This window comes from Micromys minutus (assembly GCF_963924665.1).
Source record: "Micromys minutus genome assembly, chromosome: 2".
NCBI lineage: Eukaryota > Metazoa > Chordata > Mammalia > Rodentia > Muridae > Micromys > Micromys minutus.
The window spans coordinates 19,476,302-19,500,067 of record NC_137971.1 but is presented as its reverse complement, the minus strand read 5'-3'; the positions used below and the strand labels follow the sequence as shown (position 1 = coordinate 19,500,067).

At 48.5% G+C, this 23,766-nt stretch overlaps 1 protein-coding gene across 1 annotated transcript in view; it reads right to left on the bottom strand.

Annotated features, from left to right (window-relative positions):
* Positions 1–22,138, bottom strand: part of TLL2 (tolloid like 2) — a gene marked incomplete at both ends in the record, with an annotated part of 112,031 nt that extends 89,893 nt beyond the window's left edge. The window contains 2 exons of the mRNA XM_080910729.1: positions 23–133; positions 21,970–22,138. Of these exons, the coding sequence (XP_080766855.1) occupies positions 23–133; positions 21,970–22,138 (280 nt within the window). The remainder of the gene's footprint in view (positions 1–22; positions 134–21,969) is intronic.
* Positions 22,139–23,766: the final 1,628 nt, after the last annotated feature.

The window sequence follows — 23,766 nt, the reverse complement described above, 5'->3', positions numbered from 1 at the left end:
AGACGGGGGAGCCAATACTTGCCAGTGTCGTGCCCCATTTTCTCCATGGATGGCTTGTTCCAGTCTTCAGCCTTGTCAATGTGAAATAACTTGAGGTCATCCTCATCCAAGGCAATATCTCCCCAGAAGACAGCTAGCAAGAGAAAGCACAGTGGGTCAACTAAGCCTGGGGATCAGAAAAGGGGATTTGCTAACTAACCCTCCAGAAGTTGTCAGGCGCGGGGAGCAAATCCTAGGAAAGACAGAGCTGGCAATCCAATTTCTCCTGCAGGCTCGGAGATAATGGTACTAAAGCCATAGTCTCTGGGCCAACCACCATGGGAACCCAGAGGCTTGGCCATCTCACCCTAGCCCCAGGCAACCACAGGTAATCCATCCTGTAGAGGTGGCTGTTTCTCTCTTCTTCTGTCCCCAGAATATAGACAAAAAGACACAATAATCACCTACATTATTGCTCGAAGTATCCGCTGCCCTTCCCTGTGAACGACCCCTCCCCCCATTCTGCAGGTTCCTTCTCTGAGGACAAACAATGTTCTAGACAGCCAAGTCCAGCACGTGGCATCTTGAGCAGAGATGTTGTAGAACACAGAAATGGCCCATAGGATGCTGTCTAATTCTACGTTGGAGGTATATCCACACAGAGCCATGTATGTGGACCTCGATGTACCCCGCTGGGAGGTACTGGAGCCATGAGACTGGGAGAATGGGCCCAGACCCTCCACCCTTTTCTCTTTGCACTATGGTAATGAGATAAGCAGTTCTGTCCCACCAGGGGGCACCGCTGTGGTCACATTTGGCAAATCACTTGGCTGGCATCCTCATCTGGAGATAAAGTTGGAACTGGACTTCAGGGTAGTGTAAGAAATAGTTGAGATGAGGTTTGCAAACAGCAACACAGGAAAGGGTACGGTGAGTACTCGGCGACCCACAGGGCCACCCCCATTCTCACTGAGTCCCCTCTTCACCTTCTATCCTGAAGACCCTGCCAGCTACAACTCTCCCCACCCCGACACAGCCCTTCCTGACTCCACGTTGCTGTAGCTGGACCTGTGCTTGCCAGACTTCAGGCAGATGAGGCTGGCAATCACGGGGCCCGTTAGCATTAGGGTGTTTATGCTTTAGACTTACCAGTGAAGTGCATTCCCCCTTTTTTTATATAGATATTCCCATACTGATTATGTACCCTCTTATAAACCAGAAAATGGCATCCCAGCAAAGAAAATCGTACTCAGGGTTACATGGCCAGCAAGGAGCAGAGCTGACTCCAGTCCTGGTCACTCTCCAGCCTCATCCCTTGGCCTCACAACCCCCTCAGCATTTGGATCTATTCAACTTCCCCCAATGCAAGGTTCTAAATGTCTTGAGGCTCTGGTTTTATGCACACACACACCGTCTGTGAAAGACCACTTCCCACACTAAGGAAACTAAGCCAGAAGCACCACGTATGGAACAGTCACACAGACACTGCCTTTGAGGGACCAGGCACACAACTTAGACGCTCTCAGTCTGAGTTTCATCTCTCAGATGGGGATATAAACAGTGGTGTTGCTTCTGTCCAGGGTTGCTGTGAGCATCCAGTGAGTTGGTGCGAGCAAGTGTTGAACACAAAGCCAGTACCTGGACCCACTGAGCAAATATGACAAGGTATCTCTGTCCTGTAGACCTCAAAATCCTCAGCACTGTCTACATGAGTAGTGATATATGGTCAGACTGAGTTAGGTGGGACCCCCTTTCCATCTGGAACATTGTCTTTTACAAATGCCCGGAACAGGGTAGATCTTACCCTAGTCAGCCACAAGAGGGTCCAGGGCTGGCTTTGGGACATCACACAATGGGCAGATGTGGTGTCAAACAATGGGTTCCATCCAGTGTCCCTGCCGCAGTCAGTCATATTTCCCTCCCCGTGGCCTCCATGGGTTTCCTGTGATAGAATCTCAATCCCTAATTCTTCCCTCCGGTCCTACAGATTCCATCCAAAGACTGATCCCACAGACATGTCACCCGAGACAGTCCAAGTAGCTTCCTGCCCACAACTAAGAAAGGCATCTCCTCCAGAATCATCTGGGGTCCAGACAGTGGTGTTCAGTGGAGATTCGGCAATCCCAAGCTCCTGCCACAGTGTGTCCTTCAGTTTTCTCTCTAATCTGCTGTCGTTAAACCGTGACTCCATGGAGAAGAGCAGGACACGGAAAGGGGGTTTCAATAACTCGGGAAATCGCAGAAGTGCCGTGATTGATTAGTAATGACTGTCACGGCACAGTGGGGACCGGTAACCTTTCTGGCACGTAGTTGTCAGCTGTTCTTTCATTGACAGGAAGGAGACTGTCTCATAGTGTTTCAGGGGAAAACAATCAAGTTTGATCAAAAGCAACTGCCTTCGTGGAAAATCCAAGAGATAAGTTGAAATAACTGCTTCAAAGTTAACATATCAACAGTAACACACCAGGCAGCTGCATAATAGAAACCTGTAGCACTTTGAAAGGGGTTCAGTACCTGAGCTTCAGTGTGGTACCCACTAACTCTCTGTGGACACTTGGGATGTGGTTAATATGAAGGAGAAACTAAATTTTAAATCTTATTTTTGCTTTAATTAATTTAAATTTAAGCTGTTGCCTATGGTTAGTGACCATGTCACAAATATAAAGTTGAATGTAATGTAACAAAAACTCTGACTTATGATAGATATAGTTATTTAAAAGAACAAAAAGAATTAGATACCCTGGAATAAGTTTAATAGGAAGTGTGGCACTGTGCTGAGAAATACAGACTCCTGGTAAAACTAAAAAAGTAAGTGAGCAAGATAGTGCGTTGGTGAAGGCATGTGCCATCAAGTCCTGTGTCCTGAGCCCAAACTGCAGGACCCACTCTGTGGAATGAGAAAGTCAGTTTCCACAAGTTGTTCTCTGAGCCTCCCATGTGCACAATGGCACACACACACACCACATTCGTACATACACACACACACACACACAGAGAGACACACACACATTCATACATACACACAGAGAGACACACACACCATACACACACACACACACACACACACACACCATATTCCTACATACACACACAGAGACACACACACACATACCATATACACATATACACACACACAACACCATACACACACACCATATTCATACATACATACATACACACATACACACATAGACACACACATGTACATACACACACAGACCATATACACACATACACACATACACACATACATACATACATACATATACACACACCACACACACACACATATATACACACACCATATACACATACCATATACACACATGCACCCACACATACACACACATCATCTCCACTTAGCTGACCTTGCTAGAGCTTTACCCTGCAATTCAGGGAGCTGTCAACAGGAGGTGCTGTTTGACTTTGGCATCCTGGCTCATAAGGTAAGGGCATCTCAGGAAGAGATGAGTGATCTACAATAAGAATGCTTTCCAGAAATAAAAATTAGAAACCTGTATCTAGACATGGAGGCTTGGACCTTTAACCCTAGTACTCAGGAAGCTAGAAAGGAAGAACCTCCATGCAAGGCCTGCCTGGAGCTAGATAATGAGTATTAGGCCAGTCTAGACTATGAAGAGAGACCCACTCTCCAAATTTTAAAAGAAAATAAAAGAAGGAAGAAAAGAAGGAGAGAGGGACTCTTCATGAAGCAATTGAGAGAAATTTGTGTATGCATATGTATGAAGTGTAAGCACATATTTGTATAAATGTGTGCACGTGTGTAGGAGATGAGCAAGCACAGATAGGTACATACACTTACAGGACAGAGGTCAACATCACATTTTTTATTATTCTCTTCCTCAAATATATTTTTAAAGTTAGTACATATAAAATGCAGAAATATATAAAAGAGATCAATTGTAAAGGTATTCTTTCCTTTTAAAATGTTTAGATTTGTTTCACTTATTGTTTTTGTATTGTATGTGTATTATGTGCACATGTTGGAGAGGCATGCACACACCAGGGCATGCACGTTGAGGCCAGAGGACAGCTTTATGGAATCAGTTCTCTCCCCTCCCCCATCTTTATGGGAGCTCTGAGAATGGAACTTGAGTTGTCAGGATTTAGAGCAAACCCTTTTGTCCACGGAGTCGTTTCACCAGCCCTAAAAACAAACTTTGTAATCCTGCTTAGTAAATGGGACATGCACTGGTGTTTAGCAGTGGGCCAGGGCAGTCACAGCCTTGGGGAGTGATGTTGGCTGATTCCTGGTGTTGGCTGAAGTCACTGAAGGGAAAGTTAAAGGAGGCAAAGTGGCTGGAGAAGCTGCTTCCCCTCACTAGTGTTATGGTAGTATGTGCACACCACTTCACAACTCCCAAATTCTATTCTTTCCTTGAGTTATCGTACATGCCTGTCCCTTCTGGCTCTAAAGGAGAAACACCCACAATTTGACAGGGACAAGCCACTGGAACAGACTCCTGTCCCACATCCTCCACCCCAGAGTGTGCTCAGTATAGCATGTCACCCTGTCTTCATCCAGAACAACCTCTCTGTCCCCAGTCAGGCAGAGGAAGACCTCCTTCCATTCTGATGCCACCAGCAGCCACATGGCTAAGGTGTGGCTCCTTTAGCACCAGACAGTGCGTCAAAGGGTGGCACTTAAGCATGGGTACCAAAAGTGAAGAGAACCTGGGCAGGGGCACAGTTAAAAGCATGCTGGCCAAAGGAATGATGCATGCAAAGATGTGACAAATGGCAAAACTGTGTCAAGGACACAGAAGTGGTCCCAGCGAAGGAAGTGGTGCCAGCGAAGGAAGAGAAGCTGTACTTGTTAGACATAGCCATATGGATTCCTGAAGATGGCAGGTCATGAGATCACAGAGAGGTTGAAAGGGGCAGAGAAGGAAGAGTAGGCATGATGAATGGAACTCCAGGGCTGGAAGAAAAGCCAGGGTGCAGAGGTTCTGAGGAGCCCCTCACTTTGGTACCACATGTCATAGTTTGCCACCCCTTCCATGCACACATCCTCCCCCAGCTCCCAGCATAGGGCATGGCCCTGACCTACATGACCGTTTCATAAATGAAAGAATGAATGGATCGTCTGGAAGATCCGAGCTGAGGGATGTTGTGTGCAACGAATGGAGGAAATTGGTGAGAAATCAGACCTGTGGTTCCAACTTCCGATTTGACCTCAATTCTCTGTTGCCACACAGGCTCCAACTTCTAAAACTAAGATTCTGGGTGGGCTGGACTGTCTACTTCAGATGAGCACCTAGCATGCCCAAGACTGGACAGCCAGACAGGTGCTTAGAGGGGAGAGAGTGTAGAGAGGTGGCCCTGGAGATCCCTCACAACCCTTCCCATAAGAGTTTCGGTGGGTCTTGGAGACGATGGAATCCTGGCAGTGTTTAATGAAACCAGGTGCCGGACTCAGGGTGCCAGACCCGCAGAACTGGAAATCTGAGCCAGGTATCAGCCCAGACAGACAGAGGAAGACCTCCTCCAATGCTGTCAGTACCAACCACCCTTGACAAGCTAAGCCTCACTAGCTCCCAGATAACACAGAGCTGCAAGCCCCTAGCCTCCCTGGAGCCTCTTAGCCACATGACTCACCTAGAAACTCTCTCCAAACCCCAGGAAACTTGGCCTCTGCTAGGAGAAAGCCTTCAGCCCAATCCTCTGCCTTCTCCCGACCAGCCAGATCCTTACTCTCTCATCTACACTTAGTGATTGAGGGACTTTTCACTCCCCATTCTGCCTAACCACAAATCCCATGCTATGGGGCTGTGTCTCGGGATGTCTGCACTGGTAAAGACGGCACAGTGCACACTCCCACAGCTCACACAGGAAGCTGTTCATGATCCCACACAAGTTATGCTTGCCTTCATTGGCATTTCTTCATCAGCACAGGAGACAGCTGAGCAGCTCCAAGCTGCTGGAGGTCTGGCCCACAATCCACTTGCAATGAGCATCTACAGAGGATGTTGATGTACGGGAACTCCGAGTCTCAACCAAAGTGATGAAATCAACACCTCCAGGAACAGAGCCCGAGAACACACATTAAAATACAGACTCTGTCACGCCCTATTCTGACTCACGCTCAAGTTTGAGAGTCAACAAGATCAATGGTGTCTAAGGCCCATCCATATCAATTGTTTGGTTCCCTTCTGGTGTCTTTTAGAGATCCACCTCTGGCTTGGCACCTGACAATCTCTGTACCATCTCAAGCAGCGAGGCACCTAGTTAGTACTTTGAGATGTGCATCTGGGGATAAGCCTAGGTTAGTGAAGAAACTGAACGGGGAGGGGGGTGGTTCAAACTACTGCTTTCCCTCCCAGGAAACTTGCAGAGGTGGGGTGGAGAGGTCAGAGGCAGGAGAATTACAGGGAAATCCTACCCAGAGATGCTTTCAGTTCTGTGGATTTACCAGGTTTGAAGCAATTTTGTGTGAATCTTTGTCAGGGAAATGTATGTACAAACAAACAGGGAGGGTTTTTTTAGTAAAAAGTTAATCGGCTTAAAAGTGTGCAACTAAATCGGCAAAGCTTACATTAAAGTAACCCACAGAGAAAGGACCCCATGGAAGGAAAAGCTCCAGGAATACAATATGGCCTCTATGTTCTTTTGTAGTCCCCAGCTATAAATATTCATGGGACAGTGTCAATGGGGTCCAGAGCTCTATGCAACCACAATAGTTTTTTTGTTTATTCTCGGGACCATGAACTTTGAAACCATGACCCTAAATTTCAGCGCACTTGGTAGCAAGTGGGCAGGGAGAGGTTTGGCTTGAGAGGCCAGGGAGGAAGCAGGCAAGTGTGAATCGTGCCTCCTGGATCTTTGGGTGCAGATTAAAGGACAGGATCTGTTTAGTATGGGAAGCCTCCCGTCTGCAGATTCCACAGCTGCTCCTGGAGAAATGGCCTTCTTGAGGGAGGGATGGTTAACTTATGCGAGCATATGGCAGAGAGGAGTAGGAAACAGTAAATATTTTAATTGGGCAAAATAGATTAATTGTGAGTTTTATATTGAAGTCTTAGGGAGGAAAAAAAAAAAACAAGTTTGGATCCAGGAATTTCTAAGATGGCAAATATGCAAAAGCCATCTAAACAACGGACTCATTCCTCACTGGAGGGATCCAGGGATTCGAAGCATTGTGTTCTCTTCATGCTCTTATTCATGTGAGGGATGACATGAATCAGACACACTTGGACCTCTTCTGATTTGCTCTCTCCCAAGACAAATGTCCCCCACTGATCTCAGCCCTCCTATCCATTGAACCTGAACATGACCTCTTAATCCGTCTTAGTACAGAGCCGCATAGTCCCCGTGGTGACTGAGAAATAGTCATCCCCACTCTCCACTGTACCAGAGCCATTACCTGCTTGTTCCAGTTAAGAACCATCTAGTCACACATCAGAGACCCAGTAGGAGCCAAGTGTCCTGGGTCGGTCAGGACCTGGGAGAGCGCCTTACACAGCAGGGTCCTATAGAACAGCCCTGAGCTGTTGGAATCTCATAGCAGATGAGCCAAGAGGGTCTGGCTAGAGCCTGTGCTGGTGCCTGCCTTCCTCAAGGTAGCTGCTGTGTTCTGCCTTGACCCTTCATTTATAGATCACAGCACAGTCACACTGATACTTTGGTGGCCGAGCGACAGCTTGACTCGCTGGAATAAAAAAACATCAGTCAGCAAACTGAAACTATAAAATGCACACACAGCAAGATTGGTGTAGGGAAGCTTGTCATAGTTGCAAAGCTACCTGTGTTCAAAGCTCCAGACAGACTTCATCTCATGAACCTCCCCTACCTGTGATGGTTTGTATATGTTTGGCTCAGGGAGTAGCACTATTAGGATGTGTGGCCTTGTTGAGACAGATGTGTCACTGTGGGTATGGGCTTAAGACCTTCACCCTAGCTGCCTGGAAGTCAGTCTCCCACCAGCAGCCTTCAGATGAAGATGTAAAACTCTCAGCTCTGCCTGCACCATGCCTGCCTGGATGCTGCCATGCCCCTGCCTTGATGATTATGGACTGAACCTCTGAACCTTTAAGCCAGCCCCAATTAAATGTTGTCCTTATAAGAGTTGCCTTGGTCATGGTATCTGTTCACAGCAGTAAAACCCTAACTAAGACGCTACTCAACTGGTGACTTTCTTAGACACGTTGGAAAGAGTTAAATCAGTAGTGTCTGTCACCAGCACTGGGGCATTGCTCGTATCTGCACTTTCTCACTCACAAATTGTTTATGTGTTAAACACCGTGCTCCCTGTAAATGAATAGCTGCTCAGTCCTTTGCCTGTAAGCCTGATCTTTGCCCTTGCATCTCCCAATTCCCTTGCCCATTTTCACTGTGGTTGCTTTAAATCAGGAAAAAAACACTGAAGACAGTGCCAGGGGTGGGGTTTGGTGGGAGGTCTGGGTATTTCTCCTCTGCTGTGGTGCTCCAGGCCTGGCCCTGGTATCTCATGGGGCTGCATCACCTCCCACCAGTTTTGACGCCAGTAACATTGTTTCCTCCCTGATTTGTAGCTGCAGGAAGAGCTTGCTTGCTTTCCTCCTTAAACTCTGTGTCTCTGACTAGTCCCTTCATTAATATTAAACACGTGCAGTGACCCTGTTTCCCCACAGGACTTTCTCACTCAGGTAGCTGTTATGAGAAAGACTTTTGGTTATTTCTGCAGCTAAGAAAGGAGAAGGGAGCCAAACAACTTTGACCCAGACAATACTTCTCATGACTAGATTCCAGCACCATATGATTTTCTGCCCTCTGCCTCCCACAGCAGAAGCCCACACTGACCCTACTCAGTAACAGCAGGGAGGATGCAGTTGCCATCCTAAAAGCCAAGAGCGTCTCGGATTTTAATTGTACATCATGTGTGTTTGACTACAGGACCAGGCACATTTCATAAGTCCTAATCTCTCCACTGTGGAATGATCTTTCATAGAGCCATAAATTGCACGAGCAATTGTGCGTGACTCATTCTGAGGCTGACAGCCACTGGAGACCTAAGCAGTGAGCACAGTGGGAAGATATACAAGGTAGGGAGAAGAAGAGGCCTGGGGCCTGGCTCCTGCCAAGCCATAGCTCCCCCGGACTCCTGATACGATACTGCCCCTCCACACCACAGGGTTCTCATTGGGAAAATAGACAGTTAGAACAGACACCCCCAAGGGTTCCTCCCAGCTCCAACATTCCATCAGTTTTGGCGGAACTGCTGGTCAGCTTACGGCAATGCCTATGGCATGTTATCTTAACTGAGCCTTCTGCATAAAAGCACAGCACATTTAGCTGATTGTGGCAAAGGCTGGTTTTTTTTTTTCTTTTTTGCTTTTACCAATCTCTTTTTCTGCTTTTACAAGGGAAGAACCTTGGACTTGAGTTCATGTGCTCTTGACAATAGAACCTCCAGATTCCCAGGTCATGTGGCCATGTGACTATGGTTCCAGCCAATGAAATGATGCGCACATGGAAAATGAGAAGCCTCTTCTCCTGGTCTTTATGCGACTTTCTTCTACCTGCTTCTCAAGGCCAGACTGCCATTGGTGGTTTGAGCTCTGGCTGACATCTTGGACTATGAAGAGAAGAGCCTCTCCCAGGGAGAGAAAGCAGGAAAACAGAGGAAGCTGGCTCCTGGAGCATATCCAAGCTGGAGCTTCCTTGCGCCTAAGCTACACACTCCAAGAATCTGATGTGACAAAGAAACAGATGTCTTTTTCCAGCTGTGGTAGCACATGCCTGTTCTCTCATGTTCTGCTGTTCTAGAGCTGGGAGCTGTAAAAATCCCCCCTCTAACATTTGTTCCATAGGGAGAGAGGCCTAGATGCTACTGTGTGATGGAAGAAGAACCTTTGCTCGCTGGTTCTGGTGACCTCATCTCACTTGCCCCTGCAGGGCACATTCAGAAGAACCACTGGTTCCAGCCACTCAAGGTCTTCCAGTCTCTCTCCATTGGGCAGCACCTCACCAGCAGGCCTTTTCCTGCTGAACTTCTGCCCCACTTCTGAACAGCCTCACTTACCCACAATGAACTGTACTTGAAAGAAGCTAAATGGAAAGTTCTAGAATGAGATGGTTAGTGTTTTAAAGAACACGCTGTTCTGAGTGTATAATAAAATCATGCACTGGGGTATCCTGTCCTATTTGGCATGTGACTCTATCCATCACATACATTCTGTACACACTACCTACCCATTAGTCACTTAGCAGGTCATCTCAGTCATCAGATCCACAGCCACCGGTATGTCACAGCATCTGTGTTCCGATTGGCTGTATCTCCCTTGACTGTAGTTAAGGGACAAGTTCAAACATGGCGGTAAGAAAGAAGCTCCGAAGCATGAAGCATGAGGCAGATTAGCTTTGGCACTATGAGCTATAGGAGAAACACAAGTACAGACAAGATTCTCTACTTTCTGTGTCTCCAGTCATTCACTGGGGTCTTGGATCATAAGTCCCAACAATAACAAGAGCCAGAGTATCTCCATGAACATCAACCTCCAAGGGCTATATGCATGCCCTCTCACAACAAGTGTGGATTTCAGCCTGTGGGGTGGGAGTGGGGAACCCATACCTTTCCTAGTAGTCCCTTCATACACCCAGCACCAATGCTTTCTTCTAAGTTCTCTCTACCTTCTCTTGTCCCCCCTTTCAGATTAACAACTATGTACTCTAAATTTACTGATTGCTCTCCAAATAAATGCCTGCTGTGGTTGGACTCTCTCACCTGCACCATGATAAACAGTAGAGTAACTTGGGTCAGGAAGTAGGCGCTTAATCTTGACTGATAGTCATGGATGGTGGGGGCCAAAACAGTTTTATAGTATGAAATGCCTTTTCTGCTTTCTAAATAAGTAAATAATCTCTCCAGAAATTACCTGTGACAAACGTGACAGAGAACAGTTGACATTCTTACTCTTTAAGGGGACCCACTCTGGTGTTAAAGGCATTTCTGAGTGTTCAAAATCATTTGGAAGCAGAAAGAAATGCAAATCAAATTGTAACTGCAAGTTGAAAAAAAAATAGCAAAATGCTTTTCTCAAGCCAGCACTAATCTTCAAAAGCTAGAATACACAGTATCAACCTTCGTGGGAATGCAGGGAAGAGATACAAATGGAACTATACGATTCCTTTTGCTTTGGCTCAGCTGGAGATTGTACCAGAGCCTTAGGTCTGCTGGGCATGCGCTGTTCCACTGAGCTATGTCCACAAGCCAGACTTCAAGAGCATCTAGACTTCCAGAAACTCTATTTATAGGAACCTCGCATAAAGAAATAAAGACAGGTATAAAGCTAGTTAGCTTAATGCTGGCTTACACATAATCCTAGCTATTTAGGGATGGGAGAGAGAACAAATCACAAGTTCAAGACCAGTTTGGGCTACCTAGGGAATTTTGAGACCTGTGTAGGCAGCTCCGTGAGACCGTGTCTCAAAATAACAACATGAGCCGTGGGCAGAGTGTTTCTATAACATGCTCAAGGCCCTGCCTGGGTTCACTCTCCAATGTGCAGTAAATAAATACCCAGCCACAGGATGACTCTAGCATCATTGCTTACAAAAGAAAAAGGAAACAATTGGGAGGGGGAAATCTGTGTCTTACAAAGGGGACTTGTTAAACAAATGACAATGTAGCTATGCAACCGTGAACACAACTTGAATTGATGCTATCTATGTAAGTCTGCTTGTTACATAAGCATCTTCACTGCCTCAGAAAGAGGTCCGTGGCACTAAGGAAACGGAGTAGAAGGTTCAGAGCTGCACAGACATTCAGGAAAGGGGAACTCCTATCTCAAGCATGCACAGAGGGTCTGGGAGCACGTGTGCCCTGCTAACGGCAATCTTGTTAAGGACATGAGTTGATGGGACACTATCAGTCCTTCCTATGTGAAATTTCTAAGCAGTCCACCTTGATGTGTAGCCCAGGAAAACAATTTATGTTCAAGCATTATCTCTCCTTCACCTCTCCAGGATGTCCCCATGCTTGCTGAACATGTCCCAACGGCCTCCTCATGTTGCTGGCGGGGCCTTTCTGTGCATTGCCGCTTAGGACTCTCACACATCCTTTCTCCCTTCCCTCAGCCAGGATAATAATGGCCCTTCTCTCCCAGGGCTCCTGTAGATCCTAAGAATTTTGTATCTTTCCTGAAATAACTAACCACTCTAAAGCAGTCAGTAGCTCCCCATTTCCCTAAGGTGGGTTTCAGCTCCCTACTTCTCATCCCCTTGTTTCCAAGTTTATTTCAACCTTGTCACCGTTGTTCTTCAAAATAAGCCAAGGTACCAGCTCAGTGACATCCCAAGTACCCCAAGGTTTCCCCTTGACTCACGCTATTCTCTCCGGTGTTCTACCTGCATCCCAGCTTCTCTAAATCCCACCCATCCTTCAGCCCCAAGGTGGGGCTCACCACACCCTTTCCCAGTCATCTTTCCTTAACTGTCCCATGGTCAGTCCTACCTATTGGCTCCCTGTGGCTTCCCATTTACCCAGTTCTCATTTGACAAATACTACGGACGCTATACAGGTGCTGGCACTGTGCTGGTGACAGAAAACTGGGGGAGCCTTGTTTTCTTCCCCTAGTAGCTTATACTCTTGTGTGGGCAGTCATCGAGCAAGTTGTCACACACCAGTAACTCCAATCAGTTCTATTTAGAAAAACAAATGCCATATGAAAATATAAAAGACACTTTATAAATAATGAGCAATCTACACACACACACAAAGAATCTAATATTATATGGGGCTAGTCAGGCGACATGCGACATGGAGTGCAGGCTTAGTCTTAGAGAAGCCTAGGATGTCTGCATGGAGAGCCCTGAGAAGCTGCCAAGAAGACCCTCCCCCAAGGAAGAGTGGCAGGTGATAGGGAGGGGCCTGCAGGAAAGGGCGGGCAGGAACGGAGGACTCAGAACTATCAATCATTCTCACTCCAAATGACTGGGAAGTTCTGAACCGTCGTAAACTGGGTCTGGTTCTGCAAATGTAGTCAGGTGTGAGTGAGTTTTCAAAGATCGTTTTGCCGGTAGCATGCAAAACAGATTTGGGGAGTGTAGGAATTCACAAAGAAGTTGGCCAGGGCGGCGGGGGGCGGGGCGGGGGCGGGGCTTAGATTAAGCGGGCAGCCTTGAGGACGGAACGGAACGAGGCAGAAAGGTTCAAAGTTGGACCCGGAGCAGGCAGAACTTGGTTTGGGCTACATGGCAAAGTGAGGAAAGTCGGTGGCTTGCGACCAGGTTTCCTGCTAAAGCACTTGGGTGGATTCTATCACCTGTGACCACTTCTGAGCCAATGGAGAAAGCCAAAGGACAACTGGCCAGGGCCTGGAGAAGAGTTAAAAAGCAGGAGGCTTGACAGTTCCCTGGGGGAACGGGCTTCCAGGACTCACGTCAGCACCCACCAGTAACCCAGGTGGGAGGAAACGGAAGTGTGGTGGGCAAATTGCAGCATGAGGCGGGGAGCTAAATGGCCCAGCTGGTGAAGCAGGCAGACCCAGGCTGACACCAACACTTGAGTGCTCTGTGGGCGAGTCTGAAACTATTGATTAGCAATTGGCAGGAGCAGTCAGAGGATGGTGTGATCACAGATAGGTCGCTAACCAATCAGCAGGAAAGCTGGGCTCCTGTTGCTAGGCTTGCATCCAGGCAGAAGGAGATTACGAGCAGGCTGAGTGGGTACAAGGGAAAAACCTCTTATGCGTATCGGTATCTGCCACGCTCTCCTCGCTTCACCGAGAGCCAACGAGCGGTAGAAATTAACACTTGTCACTTGCTGTGGATCCCGAGAGAACTCTGCGGCCTTGAGAGGGAGCGAGAAGTACACACAAAAAACCCAGCCTGCCACTCACAGGGAAAATCTTAATGGGGGAGACAATGCAACCGCAGAGAAGAGCTACCAAGAACAGCACACTAAACTCAAGGACGTGATGGCCGCATTTAATCTCCAAACAAACCATCATGGTACGTTTGAATGCCATTCTCATCTCCCAAAGGGGTAAACTGGGACTCTGAGAGGCTAGGAAATTTGGTCACATCACACAGGTAGTAAGGTCACCATGTGCAAACCACAGGCTTGCGTCATGCCGACAACATGAGCCTTCAACAGGATGTTGGCTCCTCCAAACAAGAGCTTCCCTGGGAAGCTGGCCCATCTCCATTCCTTCCTTCTTCAGGAGGAACATGGCTGCATCCTTTTCTCTCACCTGACCTTCCACCTATGCTCTGTCCTGGGGCCTTCTGGAAGAGGAATGTGGGGAAGAGAGAGGAGATACATTTCAAAATCCTGCATTTATTAATTGATTCTTTCCAACACCTTGTGACAAGGAATATCTTAGGGTCAGAACTCTCCCATCTTTATCAAAATCTGGGCCATTGGAGAAAAGAAGTCATGGAAAAAGAGGCTTGCCTGTGGCTTCCTGACAACCTTAAGACTGGCTAGAATAGAGGCGCATTTGTTGCCCATGGGTAGAAAAGGTTCCTTCCTGCAGGGATTCGATGTCCTTGTCCCTGTGTTAACCAGTTAAATGTTCCAGACCATGGCCTGTGGTATCTGCAGGGGCCTAGAAGCACAGGCCATACCCCAGAGGTGTCCACAGAATCTCCCAGTCTGTGTGGAAAGCCTGTATATAAAGCATCAGGTATGGCTGGAACTCACAGGCAGACCTGCAAGGGAGGGTTGGCGCCACCAGTCCTCAGCTCAGAGCCATGGTGAGGATGAGAAGCCATGATCTGAGGATTCAAAAGTGACGGTTAGACAAGGTCTCTGGGGGAAGATGCAGGCCACCCTCAGATGTGCCACGGAAGCCAACCTAACTGGTACCTAGACTCTTTGGAAGTTGGAGGCCACAGGAACACAGTCTTGGAGAAGTCAGGAGGAGCCATGTCCCACTATTGGCCCCTAGAGTTGGGACTGGGTTCTTAGATGTCTTGCTGGCAAACTCTCAGCTCAACACCTTCAATGGGTTCATGAGATTCTTGGCTGACTGTAGTTTTGAGGCAAATCTCCTTAAATATAGAAGGGCTACATACACCAGTGTGGCAAGAAAACACAGATCTTTTAATATGTTCAGTCACTGGGTTTCCTGTCACTCAGAAAGCCAGTGCAGGGTTTCAGAGAGATGAACACAAGCAATAGTAAACACTTTTAGAAGAAAGTACCTCCCATGTTCCAAGCATTCTAAGAGCTATGTCTATATGAAATCAAGCAATCTACCTAGAAACCCTATGTCGTCTATATAGTGTTTTGTTTGGTGAGCTAAGACAGGCCTTCTCTGAGATATTTTTTCAGGACAGGTACTCTTGCTTTGTCCCAGCTGTCTCCTAGTAATGGAGACCACATGAACAGATCCAATCTGCACAGTTGGAGATGTGACAGGTCATTAAGGGGCCACACAGTTATATAGCTGTTCACATTTACTGAGTAAGACTAGGCTAAAGTGTGGGCGTGGAACACTGCAGGAGAGAGTCCTAGGGACACTGGTCAGCCAGAGGCCCATAGCTGATCACAGAAGCATATGGAATAATATGTCCATTTGGCTTCCATCCAGGGGTATCTTTCTTCTGAGCCAACCATGTCCAGCCTGGGTGGCAGTCTTCAGGGAACAGTCTAGTGAGCGCTTAGATCTTTAACACCAGGACAGAGACCACCCACGCCAGAATGCTGCAGATTCGAGGTTATTCCCATTATCACTCCCTGAACCCTGTGCTGAGGTGAGGAAGAAAAGGATGCCCCCCAGGAAGAGTCATGGAAAGCCCGTCAGAATGGGTCCCAGTGATATAAGACCTGGGAGCCTACCTCTGAGGTTTCACAGTGCAAATTTCTTTCTACTGAGTTGAGTGGAGTGTCAGAAAGTACAATCCTGAAACTCAGTTTCCCCGTGTGCAAAGTAGCAGCCACCATATTGCATGTCTCCTCTGGGGATAGGCTAAGGGGGATGCGGTGGTGTTTCTTATTATGCTTGGGCTCCCAGAGCAGCCCCATCTATAAGGGGGTCTGACAAGTTCCCCATTTTCATCTCCCCTTTCCCAGACACTGCCTATCCAGCAAAAGTCTTAGCCATTGTTGGGAGTCCTGGATTACAGTTGGCATTTGCCTGAGCAGATGCAAGAGCTGAACCCTGAGCCAACTGGCTGACCCTTCCACAGAAGCTGAGTCTCCTCCCTAGACACATTCCCTTCTCTTAATCTTTGCTTACTTTATTTTTATTGAAATATAGTGAATGTAACATAAAACGTACCCTTCACTTTTTAAAAATACCTTTCATACTTCTTTACAACTGATTGGTTTTATTTTGTGTGCATGGGTGCTTTGCCTGCATGTGCATGGTGCCCGCAGAGGCTAGAAAGGCATCAGATCCCCTGAACTAGAGTGACAGATGGTTGGGAGCCACCATTTTGGTACTGGAAATCAAACACTAGTCTTGTGGAAGGGCAGCCCTGCTCTTAGCTGCAGAGCCATCTCTCCAGCCCCGACCCCTCTGACCTTTGAGACACTGTTTAACAACAGCAAATCCCAACTCTGATTATGCAAATATGAGATCACTTATTGCAAGCATTTCCACAAACACAGAAGTACTGTAAGAGTACCTGCTCTGTCCTCTGCTGACATAAATGCCAATCGCTGAGCACCTCCTGGTGCCAGAAAACGGGCTCAGAAACCAGTGAAACGTCTACCATTTAGTCCTTGTGGCAACCCTGAAAGCTGGATGAGTTGTCGGCAACTGAGAAAACAGGGTGAGGGAAGAACTTCCTCACACAAGGCAGACAGGTGGACCAGATGCTACTCCTGCCTGGAGAGTGGAGAGGCATTTAACGTACAAGGCCTTAGAGAAATGTGATTTCATTAAATCAGCCATCTGCCCATCAGCAAGGACCTTATAGGACAGGAGAGGATGTAGAGGAAGACATAAAAATGCCAGCTGCTCTCACCAGGGTCTGAGCCTTAGGAGAGTCATAAGGGACAGGAAGACAAGCTTCCAGAGAGACTTGACCCTATCGTCCTCTGCCTCCTCTCCTGACAGTCTTAGGTAAGGGCTGTTGCATGGCCCAGACTGAGGGCAGATGCATAGTTCCTTTAGTCATGAACCCAATCCACCTAAGGCCAGCATCCTTCCTACCTCCTTCATTCAGTAGATACTGACAAACTCCACAGTAAGCTGGATGCTGCTCCGGGTACCAGCCACAGAGACCAAGGCCCAGATATTACAAAGTTGAATGTTCTGACCTTACATCAGGACCTGGAGGGTTGCTGACAGTAGCTTCCCCAGAAAAGTCTTGGGGTGAACCTTCAAAAAGACCTCATTGGTAAGCTGGGCGGTGATGATGAACACCTTTAACCCTGGCACTCAGGAAGCAGAGGCGATGAATCTCTGAGTTTGAGGCCAGCCTGGTCTACAGGGCAAGTTCCAGGACAGCCTGGGCTACATCTTGAAGCAAATGAGAAGGGTAGAGTGAGGCTCCAGATTCCAGAGAGAGGTGAGATTTGAAATCACGGGCAGGGGCCAGGGATAGTCCAAAATGAGTGATGAGCCATTTGTCACACTGTAGCTCTCGAGTTGGCTCATGAGCCTTAAGCCATCAGGGGCCAACAACTCCACACATCACATTTGAATTCAGCACTCACAGCTGTCTGATGCCTTTGGCATTTGCCAAGCCACTAGCTAAATAGTAAGCAGGTGTCCGCAGGCTGACAGCCAGTTCCCTTGGCTTTACACGGGCTGCCCGAGCTTCTCCGCATCACCCAAGCCTCATCCGGGCAGTTTTGGTGAGCTGAGTCCCAAACTCTCCAAATCAACACTGGAAAACTGCCCGTGTTCACTGCCCGTCTCCCCAGTTTTTTACTTTAGAACCTTCCCTAAATCTAGAGGACCCAAGAGCGTTTTGCAAAACTGGCTGCACTTGCTTTTTAACAAGGTTATTTTTACAGCTATCCCGTTGGTGAAAGGGAGTCATGTTCCAGCTGGGGCAGAGGCTCATCATCCTGCTGGGTGTGAGGATGTGAGGTTGTCAACAAAGGCACTCAGACTCCCACCTGGTCCTCTTAGATCTACCTAGAATCCAGTTGCTGTGCTGTGAGGAAGAGCCTACAACAAAGTCACATGGGGAGATGATCGTGAGCATCTCTATCCAACAATCCAATGAACAGGCAGGCTGTGGACAGACACAAGGGTCGGGGAGCCATCGGGTGGATTCCAGCGCCTCACTGTTGATCCTGCAGGTCTTTCTAGTTGACAGACACACACCACCCTAACTGTCCTTAATCCACTAAGACACGATTGTAATGGTGTGCCAGTCAGGTGGTTGTATACCAAGTCAGGGGTGAGTTCTTCCCCTAAAATAGAGTGGGAAGTAGATGTACACAATGAAGGGCTACAACCTTCAGACTCGTTTCAGTTTCCCATTCTCTGGATAGATGATTCTAGGAGGTACTTGGAAAATACTAAGAGGCCTTGGAGGGCCTGAAGCTCACCACCGACAGCAGCGATCTGAATCCCACTCGCCTCGTTGAATTCTTCCTCCCCTGCCTTACACTTCCAGCTCCTCCCCTGCTGCTTTGTTCACCCTCCTACCCACAGTCTACACACAGGTTCTGGTTCCATTACAAGATTCTGCTCCCTCCTCCCCTTTGCAGAGAGTGACACATACGTAAGGGGCACTGTGTTACCAGCCACACAGACAGCAGGGGCAGGGATGAGATAAGGAGCCAGCCCCTGGATTTCCTCCACTGAGGACAAGAGGATGAGGGCAGGCAGACAAGGGAAATCCTGCCAGCATTGAGATGCAGAAAATGTCTGCACTCTTGTACAGTGCCTGAATATGTGGGCAGTATCTAAGGGAAAGCCAGTAATAGACCTATGGGCCAATAGACACGGTGCCCAGAACTGTCTGCATGCCAGGAAGGTTGCCACTCCCCCATCGTCTGACTTAGTAACCATCCTCTTTACGGAGTCAAATGTTAAGTAAATTTAGAATTGACAGTTTAATCTAAAGCTTCGGTAATGAAGATGTTCTTTCAATGCGTCTCTAGAAAATCTGTTTATAATAGACATATCTTTCTATGTGCTCTAATCTGTCATAAACCGTTCCTGTCCATCAACAAGGACTCAGAGACACAGGGAGAGCACAGGTCTTACCCCAGGGCATGAAGCTTGCACACAGCAGGGTAGGTGGGAGTTGTTAATGGTTGTTAACGGTGACATGTTAAAGACATGGTGAGATAGTAAATCTACCTTAGAGAGGGGTTGCAGCACATATGGTGTCTATCACAGAAACACAGAACACCGACAGGGAGGACTCAAGCACATGTCCCTACATGGTGTCATGTGCGTTCAGGGTAAGACAGGTGATACATCCAACAGGGAGTTTCTTGGTTAGCAAGACGTCATAATAGGCAAAGGCACCTGCTGCCAAGCCCTGTCACCTGAGTTCACACAGAAGGAGAGAGCCACCTTCTGAAAGGTGTCCCCTGATCTTCACACGCATGCCATGGAACACCAGCGCATCCCCCCTCGACATGAAGTAAATGGGGAAAAAATTCATTTAAAAATGTTTAAGAAGTGAGAAGCTCTCCAGATCTGTCAGTTTAGAGTCTGAACAGATTCAACATGTCCATTCCATGGGGGGGGGGGGGGGTATCAAAGCCCAGAGCTGACAGAACTTGTCCACTGATAGGTGGGGAACAGCGCCAGGACAGTCCCTCCTGCATTGTGGATGGGACAGGTGGGAAATGGTTTGTTTCTATGCGAAGCTCCAAAGCAGGGGCCAGGAGCTGGCCTTCTGATGAGAGCTTCCAGGGAGCTAGAGTTTCCCTGGGATAAAGACCCTTTCTGAAGGTGAGCTTTAAACCTGTTACCAGGAAGTGCAGTTCCCCCTAGTGGGGAAGCTGCTCTTCCACTAAGACTTTGGCAAAGTGCCATTTGCTGTTAGGCCTTCCTTGTGGTGCTCCCTACTTGGCAGAACTGGGAGGAAGAGCGGTCTGAGTCCTGCTCTGGCTGCAGGTCTCCCTTGCCATTGCTCTCTATTGCTCTCTTCTGGCTGCTCTTAGCACCAGATTAGCCCAGGGAGAGGCAGGCCCAGGGTGAGAGTGGGGCCCGGAAGGTTCCAAGAATGGCTGCCGAGGCGAGGATGCACAAAGCAGCTGGACCACACTCAGACTTCTCTACTTCCCAGCCCTGCCTGCCCATTCCACCCAGTCTATGAATAGTCAGAGCATTCATGTCTTTGTTCCCAACATTCTCTCTAAAAATCACTGGACAGTCAACAGGCAAATTTGCCTTGGGTCGTTCCTGGAGGCTCAGACAGTCTCAGTCCGATCTGTATCTTCCCCTTTGGATCTGCAGCATCTAGACTAGCATCCTACACACATGAGGCACCCAGGCAGTTCCACAAACCAATCTCCCTTCTGGTCCCACTGGCTTCTCTACCTTCCAGAGGCGGCTGCTCTGGATCTGACAGGCGTGAGTGTTGCTCCTGGTACCCCTGCCTTATTTCAAGCTTAAGTGCTCTCTTTTTAGGACCTGGCCACCATTCTAACCGTGCTCAGACCATCCTGGCTGGATCTCACAGTCAAGCCACGGTGCCTTCATTTATCTGGAAATCACCCTTTCTATTTTCCACCCAGAGCCTCATATATAGGTGGATTCTTCGGCCATCTTCCCTGTGGTTAAGATCATGTTCCCACATCCAGCTTGACTTTTAACATACATACACGGGCCCCTCTGGTCTCAAGAACACCCGAGGTCTTCCTCAGAACCTCATCTCCTCCAGACAATATGCACTGTGAAGTGACTCCAGCCTACACACTAGAGCCACCACAGAAATGGTAAAAATAAGGACAACAGCCTAATTGATTCCAATGACAAGGCATTCCACATGAACTCTCCTATTTATCTTCCAATTTAGAGATGAGAGACCCAAGGCTGGAAGAGGTTTCTATGAACTAAGAGAATGAAATGTATTGGCCTAGACCTGGTGGGCCACTGTACCCAGAGAAACCACAAGTATCCTCAAGGCCTCTCTCTTGCCTCTTATCCCTTATTTTTGCCCACCGGAAGTGAGACAGGTTGGGCAATGGAAAGAGGAAAACACTACTAGCAGGCTCCTAGCCACCATCCAAGAGCAACCTCAAGGTGGTCTGAGTCCCGCACCTCCCTGGGTCCTAGCTGGTACCTGCCCGTCCAGATCCTGATTTTGGATAAGGAGTCCTTGGGGGACGGACACTTAAAAACCTTTGCTGGTATGTTTCATCACCCCCATCTACCTCTGGCCACACATCCCAAACAGGGTTGGTATCTGGAGGGAAGCAGGCACTGGAACTGGGGCAAAGGTTTGTGCTCAGAGGCGGGCGTGCCCAATGCTGTCCAGGGGTGCAGCTTCCTGGTGGAATTAGAGCACCTGCTGACTTCCATCTCGGTCTGGTGCTGAGGAGACTGCGAAGAGGCGAATGGCGTTGGGAGGGGGGATGGAGCAAGTCAAGTCATGGGCATTCTTCCTAGAGGACTTTTCCTTCTGCCTCCTGTGAAGCTTTTCTGTAGGTCTTCTAATCTCTCACTAGAGTAACTACAGATCTTGGGAAACTTCGCGGGGAAACTTCCAACTGCTGTGAACTCGGATGAAGCCAGCTACTCCATAGGAGCCTGGAGCGTCGCGCCCAGCCAGGCTTGACTTCTGCAGGATCTGGAGGTAGTGAGTGCCCACAGGCTGACAGGCGACCGGAGCCCACCGTGAGCCACACAGGTTTTGCTTGCCACATCCGCCAGGATTCCCTACAGGACCGCTCCAGCGGCTGCCACCGATGTGCACTGCTAACCTGGGACCAGGATGTCCTCCTGGACTTGGGGGAGTATTAAAGCAGTTTCTCGCAGACAGTGTCCTCCCCCCTCCCGCGGGAACCCGGGACATCCCCCAGGAGCGGAGTGGCCCGCCTTGCCCACCACTCATTTGCATTTCAAAGGCAAACTTCTGCCCGACTTGCCCGGAGACTAGGTCAGCGGTGGTACCTACCAGCTTTGCAGGGGTCGTGGTAATGCAGCTGCTGCTCCATGCCCTCCTCGCCTTCCAAGGCTCCGTAGTCCAAGGCGACATTCGAGTGGTCTCCAGTCACTTCAGCACCGCGGGGCAGCGGTAGCAGCAACAGTAGCACCAGGATGCCAAGAGCCGTTGCCTGGGGCATAGTGGCAAGGGGTCGGCGGCGGGGGGGGCGGGGAGGCACAGGACTTAATGTGCACAGAAAGCTCGGATCCAGCGAGACACCACGAACAGGGTCGGTTGTGGCGGCTGCTGCTTGGATGCCAGGCACGGGTTAGGGTACGGAACAAGCCCAGTAAGGCGTTTCCGTTCAGCCTGGACACCCGGTAAGCTGCTGCTAACACGACTTGCCCAGAGGCCAAGGCTGCGGTGGCTGCGATTGTGTTGTCGGCGGCAGCGGTAGGAACAGTGGCCGCTCCGCCCCTCTCCACCAGGGCTGGACCACACGCCCTCTCCAAGGGCCCCGGACAACCAATCACTTCTGCGCCCTAGGCGAGGCCCCTCCTCTTCCCTGCACCTCGGTAACTTCGGAGGAACCGGAGTAAAGCAAAGACGCTGACAAGTGCTGGGCTCCCCCGGGGCGCGCGCCCACCTGGCCGAACACAGTCTTCTTTGGACACTGCCGTGCGTGCGGCAACTCTGCTCCTCAACACTGGGGCTAGGCTTCGCGCCCTGCCTCATTCTAGTAACTCATTTCGCAAATCCCAGATGCACGCGTGGCACGACGCAGGAGGGTCCGCAGCTTGGTGTGACCAGTCCTGTTACACCTCGCTGCCAACTTGGTGCTTTTGAAATTCGCTTCTCTGCAGAATGCAGTGTCTCTCACATGCCTCAGCAAAGGGGAAAAACCAAAGCCAAAGAACAAAAACCGAGCGGGATTCTTCCTACTCTTTCAACAGCCCCGGTCCGGCCGGCACAGGTGCATGCTGCAGCACCCACCAAACCCAAAGTCGTGGGTGGGATTCGTAAGAAGGATAAGGGTGACCTCATCCTTCAGTAAAACTGCCCCAGTCTGGGATACTTTTGGGAGTCAAAGACTCACAAACGAACAACACTGTTATTTAAAGTTACAGACATACCAAGCAAGCCTTGCCGTTAGTTAAAAAAAAAAAAAAAAAAAAAAAAAGAGTGATTCTTTAAATCTGGTTATTTTTGTGCCAGTGAAAAACATGCAAATTATTTAGAGGGATAATCAGATGTTATTTGAAACTCACTTGTGTATCTTCAATGTAAAAATTGTCAGAACGGATCCACTTCGACATACACTATTTCTGCAAGGATTTTCAAAGATCTTTTCATACAAGTAAATTGCCCTAATCAAGCATGACAGCACATCAATGTGCCGTAAAGATTTGTGAGTACATCACACCCAGGATTTTTTTTTTAAAAACTTAACTGGAAGAAGAACAACGGACTAAATTTCTCTTTGGGGTTTATTACCACATGGCTTCATAGCCACTAAACGATAAAGCAGTTAACAGGTCCAAAGCTGGGCTTTATGCCAGGCTCCAAATGTCTCACACTATCATCTGCCTCATCAGGACAGGTAGTGGTTAACCATCGGAAGAATGCCGCATAGAGTATTTTATACTGTTCTGAATCTCACAGAGGAATGTAAGGCTGACCCTGAGGCTGCCATCAATTGAGCACAGAAGTTACATCCAGGTTGGGCAAGATGTGCTAGGAGAGGAGGGGACGTGAGGAGCAGAGCTGGCACCAAATGGCAAGGAAAGCCAAGTGGCCACTAAACTAGGCCATAGGTGTAGGAGGTTG